General features: G+C 45.2%; 1 protein-coding gene across 2 annotated transcripts in view; it reads right to left on the bottom strand.

Annotated features, from left to right (window-relative positions):
• LOC109507464 (retinal-specific ATP-binding cassette transporter-like) overlaps window positions 1-20,070 on the bottom strand; it is a 21,658-nt gene extending 1,588 nt beyond the window's left edge. Inside the window, exons 1-47 of one of the 2 annotated variants that reach the window (XM_019856912.1) lie at window positions 20,003-20,070; window positions 18,435-18,538; window positions 18,259-18,352; window positions 17,568-17,709; window positions 17,334-17,470; window positions 16,822-16,949; window positions 16,405-16,602; window positions 15,621-15,710; window positions 14,793-15,033; window positions 14,342-14,481; window positions 14,142-14,258; window positions 13,459-13,656; window positions 13,001-13,206; window positions 12,406-12,582; window positions 11,798-12,020; window positions 11,157-11,378; window positions 10,884-11,088; window positions 10,557-10,649; window positions 10,106-10,306; window positions 9,600-9,777; window positions 9,230-9,361; window positions 8,587-8,726; window positions 8,376-8,513; window positions 8,125-8,306; window positions 7,737-7,842; window positions 7,458-7,663; window positions 7,232-7,289; window positions 7,080-7,133; window positions 6,361-6,524; window positions 5,765-5,889; window positions 5,574-5,672; window positions 5,166-5,447; window positions 4,950-4,982; window positions 4,761-4,866; window positions 4,608-4,682; window positions 4,306-4,475; window positions 3,533-3,710; window positions 3,336-3,451; window positions 2,606-2,753; window positions 2,347-2,470; window positions 2,128-2,257; window positions 1,717-1,837; window positions 1,555-1,617; window positions 1,324-1,430; window positions 699-840; window positions 257-391; window positions 75-178 (exon numbers count right to left, since the gene is read on the bottom strand). In XM_019856912.1, the coding sequence (XP_019712471.1) occupies window positions 75-178; window positions 257-391; window positions 699-840; window positions 1,324-1,430; window positions 1,555-1,617; window positions 1,717-1,837; window positions 2,128-2,257; window positions 2,347-2,470; window positions 2,606-2,753; window positions 3,336-3,451; window positions 3,533-3,710; window positions 4,306-4,475; window positions 4,608-4,682; window positions 4,761-4,866; window positions 4,950-4,982; window positions 5,166-5,447; window positions 5,574-5,672; window positions 5,765-5,889; window positions 6,361-6,524; window positions 7,080-7,133; window positions 7,232-7,289; window positions 7,458-7,663; window positions 7,737-7,842; window positions 8,125-8,306; window positions 8,376-8,513; window positions 8,587-8,726; window positions 9,230-9,361; window positions 9,600-9,777; window positions 10,106-10,306; window positions 10,557-10,649; window positions 10,884-11,088; window positions 11,157-11,378; window positions 11,798-12,020; window positions 12,406-12,582; window positions 13,001-13,206; window positions 13,459-13,656; window positions 14,142-14,258; window positions 14,342-14,481; window positions 14,793-15,033; window positions 15,621-15,710; window positions 16,405-16,602; window positions 16,822-16,949; window positions 17,334-17,470; window positions 17,568-17,709; window positions 18,259-18,352; window positions 18,435-18,500 (6,494 nt within the window). In that variant the 5' untranslated portion in view covers window positions 18,501-18,538; window positions 20,003-20,070. The remainder of the gene's footprint in view (window positions 1-74; window positions 179-256; window positions 392-698; window positions 841-1,323; window positions 1,431-1,554; window positions 1,618-1,716; window positions 1,838-2,127; window positions 2,258-2,346; window positions 2,471-2,605; window positions 2,754-3,335; window positions 3,452-3,532; window positions 3,711-4,305; window positions 4,476-4,607; window positions 4,683-4,760; window positions 4,867-4,949; window positions 4,983-5,165; window positions 5,448-5,573; window positions 5,673-5,764; window positions 5,890-6,360; window positions 6,525-7,079; window positions 7,134-7,231; window positions 7,290-7,457; window positions 7,664-7,736; window positions 7,843-8,124; window positions 8,307-8,375; window positions 8,514-8,586; window positions 8,727-9,229; window positions 9,362-9,599; window positions 9,778-10,105; window positions 10,307-10,556; window positions 10,650-10,883; window positions 11,089-11,156; window positions 11,379-11,797; window positions 12,021-12,405; window positions 12,583-13,000; window positions 13,207-13,458; window positions 13,657-14,141; window positions 14,259-14,341; window positions 14,482-14,792; window positions 15,034-15,620; window positions 15,711-16,404; window positions 16,603-16,821; window positions 16,950-17,333; window positions 17,471-17,567; window positions 17,710-18,258; window positions 18,353-18,434; window positions 18,539-20,002) is intronic. The other variant, XM_019856913.1, reaches the window with a different exon arrangement.
• Window positions 20,071-20,120: the final 50 nt, after the last annotated feature.

A 20,120-nucleotide genomic window follows, 5' to 3' on the forward strand; every position in this document is an offset into this window, starting at 1 on the left:
CCCCCCCCCCCCCCCCGCCTTGTCCACTCTATCATCTCTTCAGCCTAACATGAGCAGCATCATCATCCTCAAACCTGTGCGACGTCAGCACGACAGCCCGGCCGTCCCGGATGACGCTCAGGATGGCGTTCCACAGGAAACGGCGGGAATGCGGGTCCATCCCCGTGGTGGGCTCATCCTGAAAGTCAAAGATCGCCCTGCTCGAAAAACATTCCGCCAATGGAAAGAATTGCATGGAGCTGATTGGCTGACTCACCAAAAGGACCAACGCCGGGCAACCGATCATGGCGATGGCGGTGGAGAGTTTGCGTTTGTTGCCGCCGCTGTAGGTGCCGGCGCAGCGGCCGGCGTACTCCGACAAGCCCAACTTCTGAATCCCCCACTCGGCCACCTAATGCGGGGGAGGGTTTTGAGCTTATTAAACCAACATTAACCCTTAACTGGATCTAATTGACGACAACTACAGGAATATAATACACAAGGATTTGGCCATAAAACTAAGACAGCAAGTAGATGAGTTTTCCCGTATGAAAAATTGGGGAGAGGTCCCCCAGTCAATCCCCCCCGGCCGCCCCTGGAAAGTGAACAAATAAATTGGTGAATGCCAAACCACAAGTATGTGGGGATGACTGTCATCGACGCTCCCTAAAAATGTTGATGATTGCCCATGCAGTGACACCTTGAGGGTTCCTCCTTACCCTGGGGATCTCGTCCTCGGGCACCCCCCTGAGGCGAGCGTACAGGTAAAGGTGCTCCCGGCCAGTCAGCAGCTCGTCAATGGCGTCGAACTGCGGGCAGTAGCCCATGTTCTGGTGGACGTCCAGAATCTCCTTCAGGATGCTGCCACACGACAACGCGACAATACAAAGTTAACACTCACGGCACTGCTTTTGACATTGGAATGTGGCTTTTTCCAAGATCAGTCTTTTTAAGAGCTTTCGAAAGAAAAATGTTGTTCCCAAAGTCATTTTTCAGTGGCTCCGGCACCATTTGTTTTGCCTCTAATGTATTCATTCATATGCATGGTTATTACGATTAGTCACGCTCATATTTGAATTAGAGTGACCTTCTCCCACGCTGGATGGCTTCCAAATGGAAATTGGAATCGGAATAATCATCAACAACGGGAGGACACGGTTCATCAATTTCGACTGTGGGAACATGAATGCAATGCGTCTTGACGTAGAAAGTGCGCCCCGTTTCGAATGCAAATCCAAACCTAACGTAACCATACCCTTAAGACTCAACCATTTACCACGACTGGCTTAACCTAACCTAATCCAACTTAACTGCAACCTCACCCTCAGGTTTGTGCTCTTATACCTGTAACCAGCCACGGTCGCATCCCCCGAGCTGACGTCTGTGTCTCCCGTCAACATTTTAAAGGTGGTCGTCTTCCCGGCGCCGTTGATGCCTAAAAGTCCAAAACACTGAAAGGGGGGGGGGTAACATGTGTTTCATCAACTCCAGCTTATTTGTGAAATGATGATCAAGCGTTTTTTTTTTTTTTAACAACCCCCCCCAACTCCCCCCGAAAAAAAACAGCAAGCTCACCTCTCCAGCAGGCACACCCACACAGATCCCGTCAACAGCCGCCCTCTTCCTCCCCACGTAAGTCTGCGAAAAGAACAGAAGCAGAAAAATATGACACCGCTTGATTTTGTTTTTATTCATACTTGTAGTATCAAGTCGCAAGAAAATCTTCTGACTGATGACCTTGGTGAGATCTTGGATGTGCAGGATGTCCGACTTGCTGCCGCCTTCGTAGATTCTTCGTCGCTCACATGCCACATCGTCGTCCTCGTCTGTCGCCGGGCTACGCTGGACATCCGATAGCCTGCGAGTAGTGCGAGTGCACAAGGAAATCGCAACGCTGTATTTTTCAGCTCATTGACTTCCAGATTGCTCTCATTTCAAAATACGTTTGACAACAGCTTCAAAGTAACATTTTGACATTCCAAACTCATTCGTGTACAATTATTGTAAATGAAACAGAAAGAGGTTACCCATGATTTTGATTTTCTGCGACATATTTTCCAGTACATTTTCGTTCAACTCAAATCAATACAAATGGTTGGACTTTGCAGTTTCCACTGCGCATCTAAATAGGTGGCGATGATGCGTTACCGGTGGTCCAAGAAGAAGCGGTACTGGATGAGGAGATTGAGAGCAAAGTAGATGAAACCTTCCACCGCCATAAAGCAAACGTTCCGCCCGACAAAGTCCCATCGGAAGGGGTTGTTGGAGTGCTCCTCACCTGCGAAAACACAAACGCGCGTACGCATTGGACATGGGATGATAACATTTTAAGACATTGATGTCAAGCATGCAAAAGATTGTCATTACCGAAGCGGGCGTAGACGTCGGTGACCGCCTGGTTCATGGCCATGTCGATGAGACCGCGGCCCAGACAGAAGTGAGGAAAGACCAGCAGGCCTTTCTTCAGCCACTGATTGAACATCAGCAATGACTAATGACACACGCAGACAAAACCTGTTGTCAAAGTGACTTCCTCGAGATCACGCTCTGTCATATCGAAGACTCCAAACACAATACACAATGCTCTGTCCGTGACTGTATAATACAGCCTTGTACTTGTCCTTACCCGGTTGTTCTCGAAGAGTTCCAGGATGAAAGTGACGGCGCTGCTGTTGATGCCGATGAACAGGTTGATGCACGACAGCGACACGTAGGCAGTGCTCGGGACATCGAACAGGTACGACATGGGGTACATCATGGGGGTGACAGACCACCTGAAACCACCCATGCCAGAATGAGTATTCACTCGCAGAGTACTGAAGAATGCGATTAATGAATACAGAATGAGACTTTATTAATTCCATCTTACGTATCTATGATACTATATATGTTAGCATATCCTCTGTTAGCATGTTAGCACTTGTAAAATCCCCATGAATCGACCTAGCGCCTTCTTTGCTCGGTTTAATATCTTGTTTTATGCTAAAACGCCACCGTCAGCTCATTCTAAAGCAGGGCTCACCAACCTTTTTGAGAGTGAGAGCTACTTCATGTGTCCTGATTGTGTGAAGGAATACCAAATTGATACATGTCTGAAATAACATTTGTACAAATTACATTAATAATATTAGAATATTAGACAGATAGATACTGTAGCTAGCTAGCTAAATAAGTCGCTATAGACTCTATCATACTGCCCGTGTTTGCATTTTTAAATCATAATTTCTACTAGTAAATCACAATCCTAGCACTGGCGGGCTACTGGTGTGGTCCTCGCGGGCTACCTGGTGCCCGCGGGCACCACATTGGAGACCCCTGTTCTAAAGCATGAGTTTCAATGTTTACGGTAGTCCTACCCATAGAGCAGGAGCAGCGCTACAAGGGCAGGCAGGTTGGTTGGGGACGTGTAACACTTTTTGTCAAATGCTACGAAGATGGCGACCACCATGGCAGCGCTGACGGAGTAGTTTACCTGGTCGAAACGTTCAAACGGAGAGGATCAATGATAAGGCAGCAAGAATGCCCCAAACAACCGGCGCTGTTCTGCCCTCACCATGTCCCAGAAGAAGTTGGACAGCCAGTAGATGAAAGGGCTAACGCCACTGACAAACTGCAGATGCTTGGCTTTGTTGGCACGCTCCTGGATGAGGTAGAGGACGAAGCTGGCTGGGATGAAGGACATGGCGAAGATTACGCAGATGGCCACCACCGCGTTCACAGATGTGGTCAATCTGATGGGGGGAAAATGAGCCGAAAAGAAGAATTTATTTTTGACTGAACTCGCAATGCTAGCATGTTAGCATTTTATCCAGACTCAGGAGCCGGTTGAAATATTACCCGATTGCGGCACATGATGTCCGATTCTTACGGGTCTGCCTTATCCCTTTCTGTACTTAGGTTGCCGTTCTAGCCCACTTAGCATTTGATCCATTCGCATTCGGAGTCGCATCCAATGGAATAATTCATTAGGCAACCATTTTTTTGTCACTGCTCTAATATTGTGCTTTTTTTACAATTATTTTTCCTTTTTTTTTTTTTTACAATATTTTGAGATTTTATACTGTATTGAGACGTTTTTGAATTTTTTTTTTTTTTTTTTTTTCAATTTTTTTAGATTTTTTTCAGTTTTTAGATGTTTTTTAATTTTTTTTTTTTTTTTATATATCACCAACTTCGCTATAATTATCCTGCTGTGAGGGTCATATGATGATAATATCGTATCAACCTTACTACATTGACTGTAAATTATTTTCTATTTTGTTTGCTGTCAAATGAATGCACTTCTGCAGGACTTGGACATTCGTGTGTCTGAGGTTCATCACTCACACAGTGACCTCGGATAGCTGCTCCTTGGTGAGATTTAGTGGGTGGTTGATTGCGGTGATGCCAAACTCAATGGGCTTGGCACTAGTGGGGAGGAACGCCCGCAGGATGGCGTTGTTGGCGACGTTCATGAAAGCCACCATGGCATGCCAGCCTTTGTTGTTGTACCACACCTGCCAGGGAAGACAATTTACGACCCCTGAACATCCTGAACAAACAATCCCTGATAATCCTCTGAACAGAACTAAAAAAAAAAATAACATCGACCCTTCTTTTATGACCATATTTTCTCAAATATTGCCCACCTTTATGTTAAATTCACTCTCCATGTAGCGGAGGAAAGGGCCGAGCTCCCGCAATGCCACTCTGGAACGTTGACCCTGCCAGAGAACGTTTGTGACGACTGGGCTCGGAGGAGGTCAAATGCCACGCTCTGAGCTAACGACGAGACTCGTTACCGCGGTGATGTTGAGCATTCGCCCCAGTTGACTAAAAACGTTTCCGATCTGTCTGGGCTCCACGTCCAGGATGGGGAGCTGCCCTCCGACGGATAGGCCACCATATCTGGGGAGGGACTCCGTTCAGTGAGGACGCATGGGACGAAGGATTTGATTGATTTGCCAATGATAGGATACGAATGGACTTACCTTTGCTCATTGACCCAGTACTTGCTCTTCAAACTGTGTGATGAATCAGAGAGGAATTAGACATGACCAAAAGTCCCGTAGCATGTTCAATGAGAAAAAGCATGAGTTAGCATGAAGCAAGCGGCAAAGAGGGTCGCTTTCTTTTGGGTTGCTTTCTTCCTGAAGGCAAACTTCAACTCGGAGTGGCAATGGGCAATCAAAGTGTATCCGATTCACCTTGTTCTGATGAGACTTGGGTAGGTTTTGACCAGGAAGTCAGAGATGTTGCGCTCGGTCAGATCCATCATGGTGTCCCCCGTGGCTTCCAGGCGTTGCAGGGGCGGGAGTCCTCCGGCACCAGCGGGACAGGTGGGCATCATGGTTAGCTTTCTGCTGCTGCTGCACAGGCAGGAGGGCGACGGGTTCCTCCGGTTCCATTCTGGACTCTGCAGAATGTTGGCCGTAACGGCGTCGACATCGGGACGTCGCCACTCGGACGGCTCCTCGCCGCAAGGCATCCTGGGTGAGCGGACAGAGACGCAGCATTTTGAGCTACCGATGAATGCATAGGCGCCGGATAAAGCTATGTGGATTTTTGCATAGTCATTGCAATCCGTCAATAATCAACCGGTTGCCGTTACCCACCCCAGTGGTTCCCCTTGCATGCATCGCGTTCCCAGACCCGGCCGCCCTAGGAAGCGTTCCGTGAAGTGCCTCATTGTTGGGTCCGAAGGTTGCTCATTACTGCGTCGGAAAGACAAATCATAAATAAGGTCATTGCAGTATTTCAGCACAATGTCTCAAAAGAACAAATATGCTGTCTAATGGCTGGCAACCTGACGAAGGTGACCTGTGGTCCGTACATCCAGGGGCTCAACGTCAGGCTGGGGTACTCTCCAAACGGTGGAACGATGGTGGTGAAGATGAGCGCTATGAGGACAAAGCTGGCAGGCAGGACGATCTGAATAGCCCAAAAAAAAAAACTCCAATTAAACAACGACAAATGTAAAAGGACAAACCAAATCACTTATGATCCAGTTTCAGATCAGTTTTGTAACTGGAAGATGCGAATCCAGACTCTCTACCTGTGTCCAGATGAGTTTTGTAACATCTGACTACATTTAGATTGTTCATGTATTTCAGTGAAATGTGCTGCATAGTTTTGGACAAACTTGGATGGATTCAAAGGATGGTCAACCAGATCTGTTTCTCCATCAATTTTGTGTCGTAATGTATAAATTGTAAAAAGCTGATCTGGTTCAGGAATATTTTTGTAAATCAGAAAATTTTGAAATTAATTTCAATTCAATTTGATAGTTATCTTATGTATTCGCAAACTGATGATGATTTGGAATCTCCAAATCAGAAATGAATAGACTGAGCGCGCCCTTCTGGTATTTTTTATTTTTTTTTTAATGCAGTATGCATGTACCTGCGCCACAAAGTCTTTGCGGCTGCGGGTGGCGTGATGAAACCTCTTGACAAGTAGCGCGTGAAACTGCTTCAAGATCAGCCACGCTCCTTTCACCTGCCTGGAGCCTTTTCCGGCGCTGCACTCTGACGTGACACTGTTAGCTTGCGTGGCATCGTAGCGCTCTGTGATTTGATGCACATGAGCAGCGTTAAAAACACGTGGAAAAAAATATAAAAATCATTTTTGGAAAAAAACAAACCAAAAATGATTAAAAAAAAAAAAAGGACATCAAATCGACTCTAAGTAGGAACAAAATGTGGCTGACCTCTCATCAGGGGAAACACTTGAGTACTGTCCCTTTTCCTCCATTTTTTTTTGAGTCAAAATTTCAAAACCTATTTTAGTTCCATTTATTTGAATGAGCAATTTTCAGGCTTATCAACATGAACATATGTGCATATTGCTCAAAGAAATCCCAAAATATACCAGACCCAGCATAACGTCAAATGCAGGGTGGGAGAGGACCGCCATCTTTTCCCACCAAGCATCTGTCACAAGTCCCAATGACAGGAAATGTTCATGATTCAGCAAAAATGGAAGAAAGGGCTCAAATATTTGTCCAACTAGAGATCCATCTCGATGGGCTGCATGAATAATAGTCCATGACCCGCGGCCAGAATATTCACCAAGCTCGGTGCGCAAAAATCAATCAAAGCATCATTTGTCCCGTGTCTGACCTTCATCTACTCCCGCTTCATTTTTTCTCCGCCGCAGCATTCGTTCTTCTACAGCTAAGAATTGACATGGGGAAGAAACACAGGTGACGAGCACAAGTGTGACGGTGGAGGGAAATACACGACTGCGACGCGTGTGCGGTGGTGATATTTACCAGCGGTGGGGGCATTGGTTGCTAATGCCTCGCCATCTGCTGTTACCTTGAGGAAGATCTGGAAAAAGATGGAACATCCATTCATACCTTCATTAAAAAATAATCATCATCATGAGAAGTAACTCTTGTGAGCATGATGCAGCGTAAACTACAACCGCTTGGACTAGTCCGCTAGTTGTTCCCGTTTGACTTTTGAACATGAGACCCGTCAAGCAGGTCCGTGTACCTCCTCCAGGGATGTGTCGGAAATGCCGAAGCTGCTGAGGCCCATGTCGGCGAGGGTCTCCTCCAGCTCCCTGAAGAGGCTGGCGTAGGCGCGGTGCTTGAAGCCTCGACTGGGCAGCAGAAAGGTGAGCTCCTGACCGATGGCCTCGATGAGCTTGGCCTCGGGGACGTGGTGGTGGATGAGGCCGTTGATGCTGTCCAGGTGCCCTGCGGACATCACAGAGGGGCTTTTGGTCAGGGAAATGCGCATTTGGATCGTTTTGTGACATGTGGACCGCACCATCCAAGACACGTTCGGCGTTCTGGCACATGTTCTGGGACCGATCCTTGTGTCTGGTGCAAATGGAGCAGGTGCAGGAACAATCAGAGGCACAGTCACAGTCGTTCTGGCGGAAAAAGAAGGCACAGAAAATAATTTACATGCACACTGAGAATATGTGTTTTAGGTTTCATACAGATGAGTGATTTAAATAAAGTTTCTTTTTGTGAAGTCATTTTTAGGTTTTTAAAACATTAAGGTCTCATACTTTGCACTTTATCCTGAAATATTCATTGTCATACAGATCATTCATATTTAATATTCCAAATATTTCTTCAAAATTGAGCATTTTCAATCACACCGGACCCCTACTCTTCGTTCAACCTCATTTTAGCGTCGAGAAGCTCACCTCCTTCTTCTTGAGGTCCTTCATGCGGCGCACCAGCGTCAAGTAGAAGCCGGCGCCGAAACAGTTCTTGAGGAAGAGCGGCGAGCCGCAGCAGTGCAGCTGTCCCTTGGAGATGATGGCGATTCGGTCACTCAGCAGGTCGGCTTCGTCCATGTGATGCGTGGACAGGATCACCGTGCGACCTGCGCAACATTTCGTTCAAGTACAAAGACAAAATGCCGTGAAATAGAACTTGATCGACGTATACGTACCGGATCGATATTTTAACAGGAGGTCCCAAATCGACCTCCTGGAGTATGGATCCACGCCGGAAGTGGGCTCGTCCAGGATGACCACTTTGGAGCCGCCAACAAACGCCATGGCGACCGACAGTTTCCTCTGCATGCCGCCTGTGGGTGCAAAATGGAGGCTTGGAGAGCGTTTTCTCACTTACACATGAAAGGAGGCAGAACGACTCCTGACCCGAGAGGTTCTGCGCCTCGTCGTCTCGCTTGTGAGGTAAGCCCACGTGCACCAGCATGTCCTCGACCTCCTTCTGCGCCTCGGCCTGCGTGCGACCCTTCAACAGCGAGTAGAACAGGATGTGCTCCTCCACCGTCAGACTGGAAGCCAAAGAAAAAGCATACGGAGCCCGAATAAACTAAGCGATCACTTGACTTGCATGTTCACAGCGCTATTTTTTCAATTTCTATTGTAGTTTTAATATTTGAATCAACACAATAATGTACATTTAAAATTGGATTTATTATTTGCTTTTTTTATTAAATTTATTATGGAAGTATACCACTTGAAGAATATATTTTTGATATACATAAATGTTCCAGTGTGTATTCATTTGTTATTATTAAAGACGTTTTGATGACATCTTTTTTTTTTAATTCATTTATGATAGCCAGTATAATATAAGCATTTATAAAAGAGCATATTAATATGAAAAATATATATCTGTACAGTAAAAAAAGTATATATTTTCTTTTGTCTTTTTTATCTTTTCATTATTGTTAGCCTTCACTTCTCGTATTGGATGTGTTTCGAACACAAAGGTGTACCTAAGAGTGACCTGTGAGCATGTCCTCTGGTTAAAAGTGATGAAAAAGGTACTAACTGATTGAAGAGAATGTTGTATTGAGGACACATGCCCAAGGAGGACCGCACAGCGTCCATGTCAGTGCGGATGTCTCTTCCATAGATGTAAGCGGAGCCGGACGTGGGCGGAAAGAGCCCAGTCAGGATGGACCTAGACGGAAGACAAAGCTCAAAAAGTTCATTACTAGAGTAAACGTCCATCCATCCATTTCCTAATCCACTTATCCTCACAAGGAGTGCTGGAGCCTATCCCAGCTGTCTTCAGTCAGTCAGTGAGGTACACTCTGAACTAATTGCAGGCCAATCGCAGGGCACACATAGACAAACAACCATCCGCGCTCACCCTCACACCTAGAGACAATTTGGAGTGTTATATTATAATTTCTTACAAGGTGGTCGTCTTCCCGGCGCCATTGTGTCCCAGGAAGGAGGTGATTTGACCCTCGTAGAAGTTGAGGCTGAGGCGGTTGACAGCGGGACGAGAACCTCCGGGGAATACCTTAACCAGCTCCTGGATGCGTACCCCCAACTCCAGGCTCACTGGATCGGGCTCAAACAGAAGCAGGCCTGCCAGGATAAAGCAGTGCAACCTTTGTCGAATCTCAAATTATTTTTCAAAATACAGTATTATTAAAACTGTCTTGCACACTGTGAAGTGTGCAATGAAAAATGAACTATTATCGATAAACTATTAACTTTAAATACGTTATTATTAGTAGTATAATGGAATAATTCATACTACATGATAGACATTACAGATATGTCATTTGATTTTCAATATCATTCTCAGAATGTGCAAGCATCGCCATTGTCGTGTCCAACATGTAACACCTCACTTTGTCCACTAGATGGAGCCTTTATCGTGTTTTCTGCACTTTTCTCAACGCTTCCTCACCTTCTTGCCTCCCGTAGGCGTTTTCCTCCCCGTCCTCTTCCTTCTTCTCCTCTTCCTCCTCCTCGTGGTGCCTCAGCCACTCTTTCTCCCGCTCCAGGCGCTCCCGTTTGCTTTGGTGCTTGCAGGCGTTCCTGCTGGCTGAGCCGTTGCAGGTGCCACCACTTTCAGGGTCCTTTTCTGCTACATCCGTTTCCGGAGCAACTGTCAACGATATTGGGTGGGGTCGCTGAGTGTTCGGGTGGGAATCATAAATTAGTCAAACTGACGTGTCACAGTTTTTGAAATAGGTAGCTGACAAAAGATTTTGTTTGTTGATTAATTTCACAATTAATGGGATGGGTGGGCAGGTACTTCAGAGAAAGACTGTTGATGTGCAAGGAATAAAAAGTCACTTATACATAATATGTTCTATTCAACGCAATTATTGTGTGCACTTGTGAGCCGATAATACCTGGGTCGTCTCTGGTAGCAGGTGCAGATGAAGGTTTATACCAGTAGGAAGCCTGCAGGGGGAAGTAGAATGGCCGACCAATGCCATACTGACCTGCAATGAGTCACGAGAATTTATTAGACACCATGTATGTCGGTATCAAGTTAGCTATTTACTTGCACAGATACCCTAGGCAGAAAGTTACTTATTTAGCTCATCAATCACCTTCAAAAAGCTGGACTCTACTGAAGGTTTGACATCAAGGTACATGTTTGCAAACTGCCAACAAGTGTATGGAGTCATAAGAAAAGAAACAATTTTAAAGGCACCTCGGTCCAAAGGCCTCACCTGGAAAAACGTTGTCCAGGTACCAGGCAAGGATGACATACAGCGCGGCATCCAGCGCCATCATAAGGATGGAGGTGAGAAATGAGTAGGTGTCCTTCTCCAGCGGGCTGGTCCGGATGTTGTCCCACTGCAGGCCCACGCCCTGCTCCTCGTAGCGCGACAAGTACTCTGTCCCAAAGCCAAACGCCACCGGAGACAGCAGGCTCTGGAGGGACAATGAGCACCATCTTCATTACACGACATCTCTCCAAACAGGTTCTTTGGTCCACGTACGGCGGCCATCTTCATTTTGGTGGTGAGGCGGTCCTGCCAAGCGAAGCAAAGCACGTGGGGCAGGTAGAGGGTGAAGTAGAGCACGCCGCTGCACGCTGCTGCCAGGTTGGCCTTGCTGAAAAAGACGCTCATGAGGAAGCACTGCATGATCGTCGCCACTGTGAACGTCAGCAGGAAGAGGTACACCAGCAATGGGTCACTGTAGTTCAGCACTTTGCCGCCCTGGACATAGGTCACATGGTTTAGTTAGTTGCTTAGCATGGTAGTTAGTTACACACATACTTTTTTTCATCGCTATCATGTAGTAAGTTGATTCGTGAATTTGTTAGTTAGCTGATCAGGCTGATCAGGTAGCTTATATTGATTTCCTTAAATAGCTCTCCTGTCGGTCAAGAATGTAGTTGTTTGTTACAGTTGTTCGGCAGTTCATTAATTTCTTAGTGAGGTAGGCGGGTAGACATTAGAAAGTAGATCCTTAATTTCTTCGCTGTCTTGTTCGTTTGACAGTTGGCTAGCTAGTTAGTTATGTAGGCAGATTTTTAATTTCTAGAAGGCGAGTAGGCACTTTGCTAGACAGCTGATACCACTTCACTTACTTCCTGAACTACTTAGTTATTTAGAGTAGTTACCTACTAACTCACCACAATGATAGAGGTGAGCAACGCAGTGCTGGCCGCCATGGTGACAAAGCTGTCGATGAACCAGGTGCACCAGAGGACGCCGTTGGCCACACCCATAGCCTTGAGGGTCTCCTTGAGGCGCAGCTCCTTCTCCAACACAATGCTCTTCACTGTCATGGACACCGAGTATATCCATGCCAGCACCATGAACATCGGGAAGCAGCGGTTCAGCGTGATCATGAAGCTGACGGCCGGCCAAGGAGAGGTTATGCTCCGTTAACAAAGATCTTGTAAAAAAGACAGCTAATTAACTACTTAACTACTCACTTACTTTGTTAACAAGTTGGCCAAATACTGTAGGTACTTACTTATGTATTTAGTTCGTTAGTTTGTCTATTTGCTTTTGTTGCTAGTTAGCTAATTACCTACTTGCTTATGTAGCAAGGTAATTATTTACTTCCTTGGGCAATGACCTACTTATGGTTACCTACTTACCGAGCTACCTAGCAAGTTAACTAATGATGTACATTGCTACCTAGGCACCGCTAGTTACTTACTAGCTCGTGAGTAACTAATTTACTCAGTTAGCCATGTTCTCTCCAGATATCTAACTAGCAGTGCAGACTCACAGGTCGTCCACATAGCAGGGGTAGGGCATCTGCTGCACGTAGACCCCCAGTGGCCAGTCGTGGCCCGTGTGCACTTTAATGACGCCGTGTTCGATCATGTCCTGCAGGTAGGCAAAGCCACCCCAGATGTACCTCTGGTCCTCCACGGGGTCTGCCCTGGGCCCCGGGTCCCAGTACCTGGAGACAGAGAGAGGACACCAGCTACTGCAAACTTTTATAAGCTCATTGGCTATGTTGTGTTCGTCGTTTGATTGATTGACTGATTGTTCGCAAGTAACCTAGTTAGTTGGCCAATAACTCACTTATAGCTACAATAAGTACGATACCATTGTTTTCATTTTTGCCAAAGACTTCTTTTTTGGGGGCCTCATTTTTTTTTATATCGCGCTTAAGAGCAGAGCATTGCTGTTGGTCTAAACATTCATATCAAACAGAAAAGGACAATATGTTAGGATTGGTCAAAAAGGATGAGCGATTAGTTTTCTCAGTCATAACCCTCATAAGTTCCATTTTATGGTGGAAGACAAGCTTCCAATTAGACTGCGCTGATGTCATCCCCCTATCCCGGAATCTAACTCATACTGTCCCCACTGACCTGTCTTTGACCTTGTTTGTGCGCTCCACTGCGTCAATGTCCATGCGGATCTTGTACTTGACGTGCAGCGGGACACTGGTAGTCCAGGGGTAGATGTCGGTAAATACCACGCCGGCCCAGAACTTGTTCTCCTCCAGCAGGTGCAAGGCCTGGTGGATCATCTGTGATTCGTCCGTGTAGGCCACAAACTTGTCCAGGCTGATACACTGCAGTCAGCAAATACAAAGTAACAGTGACCCATTTTGGTGAGAAGTCAAGGCAAAAGTGCCAAAACACCACCCAACAGTCACTGATCAAAGAAACAGTCCAAAACTTGTCACCTTAAACAATCATGACCGTGCACGACTTCAGTAAAGTTCGTGATACACCTAGTTAGTGTTCACGAATGGGCAAATCAAATATGAAACTTCATGTGTGTGCAATCTAAGTAGAACCCAGCAAGTTGTCATTATTCTCACCTCAGCATACTGGTTGAGGGTGCGTATAAGTTGGTCAGTGACGTTAAAAATGTTCCTCCAGTCAAATCTGGACATCCCCGCCTCTCGCCACTCCTCCGGGCCACTGTACAGGAAGTTAAGGATGTCTTTGGTCGTTACGTTGGCATCCTCCAGGCTCTTGTCCACAAAGTTCATCACCGTGGGGTTTGCCAGTGTGTCCTGTGGCCATGACACATACAAATATAGGAAGCAACCAAAAAAACGTGCTTTTGGTGCACTCTGAATAAAGGCAAATTTTAGCAACGCTCAGTTTTTCCACACGGTCGGAGTAAATTAGTGCATCTTCGGAGCATATTTCTGAACACGCCCCGAGTTAATTGCTTAGCTAGACAGTCGTGTGGAATTTAGTTAGCATCCTAGCTAGGTAATTACTTAGCTGTCTTACTGGTTATTTAATGAGTAAAGTAATTAGCTTGCTTGGGCAGTAACAATTAAGCTAGTAACATATTTAGACATCTAGCTACACAGTTAGTTAGTTAGTTAGTTGGTTAGTTAGTTAGCTAGCTAGCTAGTTAGTTAATTGCTAAGCAGAGTTCAAAGGCTTCAATTTTTAGGATTTCTGAGTTGGAATTCAGATGTTGAGCAAGTTCATGGGTCAGAAATATATGGAGTCCTAGTTCGCAAGAGTAGTTTTCAAGTCTTACTCTGATCATGTTCATCTGCACGCTGTTTTGGAAGAAAGCCCACAGCTGAGGTCCCACTTCTTCCCACATCTTGCCCAAATTGTACAGCCTCTCCAGCTCCTCGAAGGTGGTGTTCGCCTGACACAAGCACAAAACAAACAGTGAGTATGATGAAAGAGTCGGAGGAGAGGCATTTCAGAGGGGTCAGGCTATTCCCTTACGCTTTTTAATATCTTCCGGACAGCAGGGGAGTCGGGAGTGTACAGGATCTTTCCCATCAGCAGGGGCTTGACAGAATTCCACGCCATTTTCGTGACCGGGTTTGACTCCAGCGTCTGCATCAGGTTGTTGCAGAAGGCGGCTGCAAACGTCAACGATGATGACGATTCAATTCATTTGTGGAGGACAGTCAAGGCGCACATTCTGTATGTTAACTGAATTTAAGCAATCAATCTGGTCTGAAATTGAAATTGGGAAAATGTTTTGGGTTTTGATTGAAATCTCAGAAAATATTTTGGTTCTACTTTGAATTTAGGAAGACATCTTTGGTCCCTAAACTGATTTTAGGAAGATGATTTGTATTTTAAATTGAATGATATCTTGGATCTTATATTGGTTGAACCACACCTGAGGACATTTCAGTTCTTTGGTTCGTCAGTTAGCGGAACTCACTGGTCGTGTAGTCATACACGTAGTTGTCACGGGCGCGGCTGCTGTTGACCCCCAGGAACACCTTGTAGTTGTTGTCCTCGTACCAGTTGAAGGAAAGCACACGCGCGCCGCCGCCTTCTGGGTAGCCGCAGAAGAGGCTGGACATGGACGCAGTCAGCTCTGAGAAAGCGGAAGGGCCGCCGGCGCGAAACAGAGAAGTGACGGCCTTGATGAGCGCCCGCGAGTTGTCCCTGTCCATCAGCTGATGGGAGGAAAATGATCATAAAAGCAGATATAGCGTTTGGTCTTGGATTGAAAACAAAAATGAAGAATAGATGAATAAACTTACAAATATGTGTCATAATAATTTCTCTCCCTGAGCCGTCACCTTATCGTGGTGGGGGAGTTTATTGTGCCCCAATTTTTCAGAGGCTTTTTGATTTTGTGGTCGAACTTATTTGAATTATTGTGCAATATTTTTGTCATATCTTCTGACACTTTATTACTCATGACACATGTTATTGTATCGCTTTTCTTCCCTTCTTGCCTGCTGATGGGGTCACTGGTTCTTTCCGAAGAGTACACAAAGTCAGAGAGGAAGCATATGGCGCATTTGACTCTCCTGTCTGTCACCACGGAGACAAGCAGGTCCCAAGGAGCCTGATGTGTCAACTCCATGGAATGTTAACCCACCCACCCACAATTCTTTCTCACTCAACTGGTCGAAGGTGATGATGATGAAGAGGTTATAAATAGCCAGCAAGACCTCAAGAGCGGATGTCTGAAGGGATTGGGCGGGGTGGGATAGTAAAAGGAGCCGAAAAAATATTGCATTGTGAAATATCTGACCTCTCGGATCTTCTCTGACGTCGCTCTGAGGACGCGACCCCACCGCCGCAGGTCCAGCCCCTCGGATGCGGTGTCCATCACGCGAGGCAACTGAGGGGAGATAACATGTCGATTCATCAACTATTTCTTGGTCAAGTTCAAGGGAAGTGGGTCAGGGTAATATTGGGAAAGCGCCGGAGGAAATACAATCACCCGAGACGTCATTCCTGGCGCATTGAATGAAGCGAACAGGAAGTGGAAGGAGGAAGGGGAACCGGAGGAAATACAATCACCCGAGACGTCCTTCCTGGCACATTTCAATGAAGCGAACAGGAAGTGGAAGGAGGAAGGGGAAGTGAGGCTGACGAGGGATCGTTGGAGGAAGGTGGAAAGTTATAATGAAGCACGTAGGGATCAGCGTGCTTCAGAATTCTCTGGAAAAGTTTGATTGGCGGTATGACCCCACTTATTCAAGACTGTTGAAAAAAGACTACTTTCCTAATTTAAAAAAAAAGTTTTTTGTGGACGGGGGATGGAACGGATTAATAGTTTATCCATTCATTTCAATGGGATAAGAGCATTTGCATATGAGCATGGCGTACAACTGCTTTAATCTGTCGGCCAAGACAAGACGCCGCAGGTCACGTCTTAGCGCCTTTGGGCGGGGTCTAACCTAAGCCCATTAGGGAAACAGGGGCAAGACAGATAAAGCCTGAGTCACCTGCTGAGCGCTGCCACCCACTTTATTAGGTACACCATTAAGTCCGAGGACGCACGGGGGTTAACGGCATGACGAAACTCTCACCAGTCGGAAGATCTTGAAGAAGTCCACGTTGGCGTAGAGCACGTCCTCGATCTTCTGCAGCCGCGGCTGGCTAAGGGCGCACATGGCGTTGCGGACGCCGTGGAGGCCGTGGCGGCTCGGAAAGATGATGAAGCGCTCCAGCAGCGCCTGGCTGCACGCAATGTCCTTCAGCTGAAGGTCTGGGATGCCTGATGCAAACTATCGAGCAACAAAGCACAGGAAATAAACGTTAAAAATACATCCAATTCAACAATACATTTAAAAAGAAAAACATTTGAAATGTTACCTTTTTCTTCCCATCTGAATTTTATACACTGTACATTAACTAGACTGTAATGGATTGAATTGGGTCCGAAAAGCTATGATCCAGTGATTACCATTAGTATTAGCAATAGCATTAGCATCCTCAAGCCTTACCTGTTCTATTCGTATCTCGGCGTTGGTTAGCTGATAGACGACAGACTCGGGGAGCTCGGCGTCTCGAAGTAAGAACGCGGTCAGAAGCTCGTCATCCTTCAGGATGTCCTCGATTTTCAGACCGTGACCTGAACGCAACAACAACTGTGCTGTTACACGTTTTATTTTGGTAGCTTTCCACCTCCTTGTTTGGTTCCCTTGAGAGAACGCGAAGCTGAAGCTGTCAAAAGAGGACTTTGATTTAAATCTTCTATGGTGGTGCATTTCAGCGTATCTATTTGTGCGTTTGGTGGTATAAATTTGAAAGGATTCTACTTCCTGTTGTGTTCCTTTGATGGGATTTTCAGACTGATCTGTGGACTTTGATTTGAATCTGCTGTGGCTGGAATCCCATCTGTGGTTTCCTTTGACTTTTTATGGCCAAGGGACTTTGATTTGTATCTTCTAACAGTGTTTTTCTAGCATTGGAAGGTGTTTGAGGCGCAATAGCGGTCACCCTATCCCCATCGTACCTGACATGACAGCTGGGTTATTGCGCAACGTATCCATGAAGTCGGAGAATGTGGACAATTCGTGCCACAGTAGTCTCAGCTGGTGCACCTCTGTGTCACTGAACATCTCCAAGATGTCGGTGTAGAAGCGTGACAATCTGAAGCAGCAAAAAAAAAAACAAACAAACAAACAAAAAAAAAAACCCAAAGTAAGACGACATACAGTAACGATAAAGAATTAAGTCAGTCACTCACACGGAATTTTTATAGTTGGAGACAACTCCCGGAGACTCTCCTCTGGTGGGGTGTTGGAAGCAGGGGTTGTTGGCGTTGCAAAAGATGCCCTGGATCCAAGGAAGCACGCCAGCGGATGGCATGGCCTTGTTGGGGAAATGACCTGGAACCAGCAAAGTTATTTGTCAAAGAAAAAAAGAAAAACATTATATCTTATATTAAAGTAAAATTGGAGTATATTTTTAATTTTTGTCCAATTGCTGCTCATTATTCAAGTAACTGCCGACTTTGCTGGACGTGCACTCAAGAAAAAAAATGGCCTGCCAACAGCTGCGCCTGCTAAAACTTTGCACTGCTTGCCAAGTTGGCCTCTATACGGTGTTTTACAGCAATACTTAACAATATTTATAATTTAGCGATACAATCACAACAAAGCTTATCAACATGTTAAATATTAACGAGAAATCGGCCTGTTCAAGATATCAGGCATTTTTACCCAACTAGAATGGCTTGAAAAAAACGCATCCCAGATAATTCCATCCCAAATTGTGTAACAAAACGGATGAAAGAACATCAAAGTCGATTAAAAACCACCGCACATAAATTAAGTGCGGCATTTTGCTGTACGTTGTCAACGAATTCCTCGCAAAGTGGTCAATCCGCAGTGTTGTGTGCGTCATGCTTTACTTTCCAATTTTCTCCGCGCTCTTACATTCATGCTGCTGGTAGAGCGGGTTTGCCTTCCTCAGCCACACCAGGCCGATGAACAGCAACACGGGCCACAAGAGTTCCACCAGGAAACGAATCTGCGACAAACAAGTGCCAGACAGGTCAGAAGGCTTTTGAAGCAGGATCCGAGTGCGAGAGATGGACAATTTTCGATGTCACCTTCTGCCTTTTTCGCTGGGTCCAGTTCTTCCAAAGCAACAGGCGGATTTGAGAGCCCGTCTTCATGCCTCCCTCTCAGATGGAGTCATGTGACTTTGCTCAACCTGTGGAAACAAGTCAAGTTTCGGCTACAAAATAGCTCTGCCCAAATAGACCTTTTTACCCGTAATATAAAAACAAAACACACACACACACACACACACACAACCTGAAGTAGCTAATTATATTAATTCAGACGATATGTGTGATCATTTTGATGCGGTCGATAAAATTTCAACCGCTGGGCCCATTTGAACTCTGTTGCTAACCAAAAGAGCAGCACCTACAGAAGAACATATATTCAAGTGTGGCGCCTAGCTGTAAAAAATCTTGAAAAGAAAGCGGACTTTTTATCCTGGACAATCAAGCCGTTTCAAGATGAGAAGATGCAGTGGCGGGCTGCCATCTGCAGCTGACCAACTGGTTGTGATTGAGAGACAGCACAGAGAACAATGTGACAAAATACCACAAAATCATGTTTTGGATTTAGCCACGTACACAAAACATGGAGAGTGTTTGTCTGCCGCTGGTGAATGTAACGTGTGGAAAGGTTTAAAAGGGAGACTTCAAAACAATAACATGAAAGCAACAATGTAAAAAAATGTGTAATTCCCGACCAAGTGATGCAGATGACAAGCGTACATGAGGAGTAATTTGTTTGGAACAATGTTGACAAGCTATGATGTCATGCTGAGGGTGCAGGTGGGAGAAAATATGCATCTGTCTTTAAAAAAAAAAAAAAAACACAAACAAACAAAAGAAAAAAGATTTACCGGTAATCGGAATGATGCTGGCACACCTCATAATAAAGAAATATCAATTGCAGGGCCATAGGCAAATCATGACTACTGAATAATTAAATATAATATTTTTGAAGTGTGATAGTATGAGAAGAAGTAATAAATAAAGTTGTGTTCATTTTAAGAATGTTTTTTTCTCATCAGAATCTCAAGACATGTTTTTAAAGACAGCATCATAATATATTATGAAAATTAAATGATAGATTTTTCTTTCTAGAAATAAAGTCAGAAAGGAGAAAAAACTGCATTTTTCAAATCAAAATTATTATTATTATTATGTAAATATTATGAGAAGGTTTTGCATAAAAAGTCATACATTGGACAGCGAAGTTGTAACATTTCGATTAAAAAAATGTCATAAATTCACAACACAAAGTTCTATTACCGGACAGAGGATCTTATTTTTTCTTTCTCCCTTGTTAATTTTTATTATTACTATTTTTTGGGATCTAAATCTTTTTTTTTTTTTCCAAGACAAAAAGGCCACAATATTGTGAGATTAAATTCAAATGCACAAAATATTGAAAGCAAACAAAAAGTCTGCCATTACATATCAATCCCACAATGTTGCATCCGGGTTTTTCTCATGGCACCCAAGTAAGCAGAAGCACAGCAGTTCTCTCGTAGTTCACATTCACTCAGAGCCTGATGCTCCAACATGACGCGTGACAATCGAAATAAAATTATGCAGTGTTTGTGTGTTTGTGTGTGTGTGTGAGAGAGCCTTACCTCAGAGGTAGCACAGTGTCCAAGGTACGCCGCATGTAGAACACCAGGCGAGAGGGACAAGGTAGATGATGCCGCAGAGACATCATCCATTTTGAAGCACAACTAAAAGAAGGAGAGG

This window comes from Hippocampus comes, unplaced genomic scaffold (assembly GCF_001891065.2).
Source record: "Hippocampus comes isolate QL1 unplaced genomic scaffold, H_comes_QL1_v1.1 scaffold105, whole genome shotgun sequence".
In the NCBI taxonomy this organism is placed as follows: domain Eukaryota; kingdom Metazoa; phylum Chordata; class Actinopteri; order Syngnathiformes; family Syngnathidae; genus Hippocampus; species Hippocampus comes.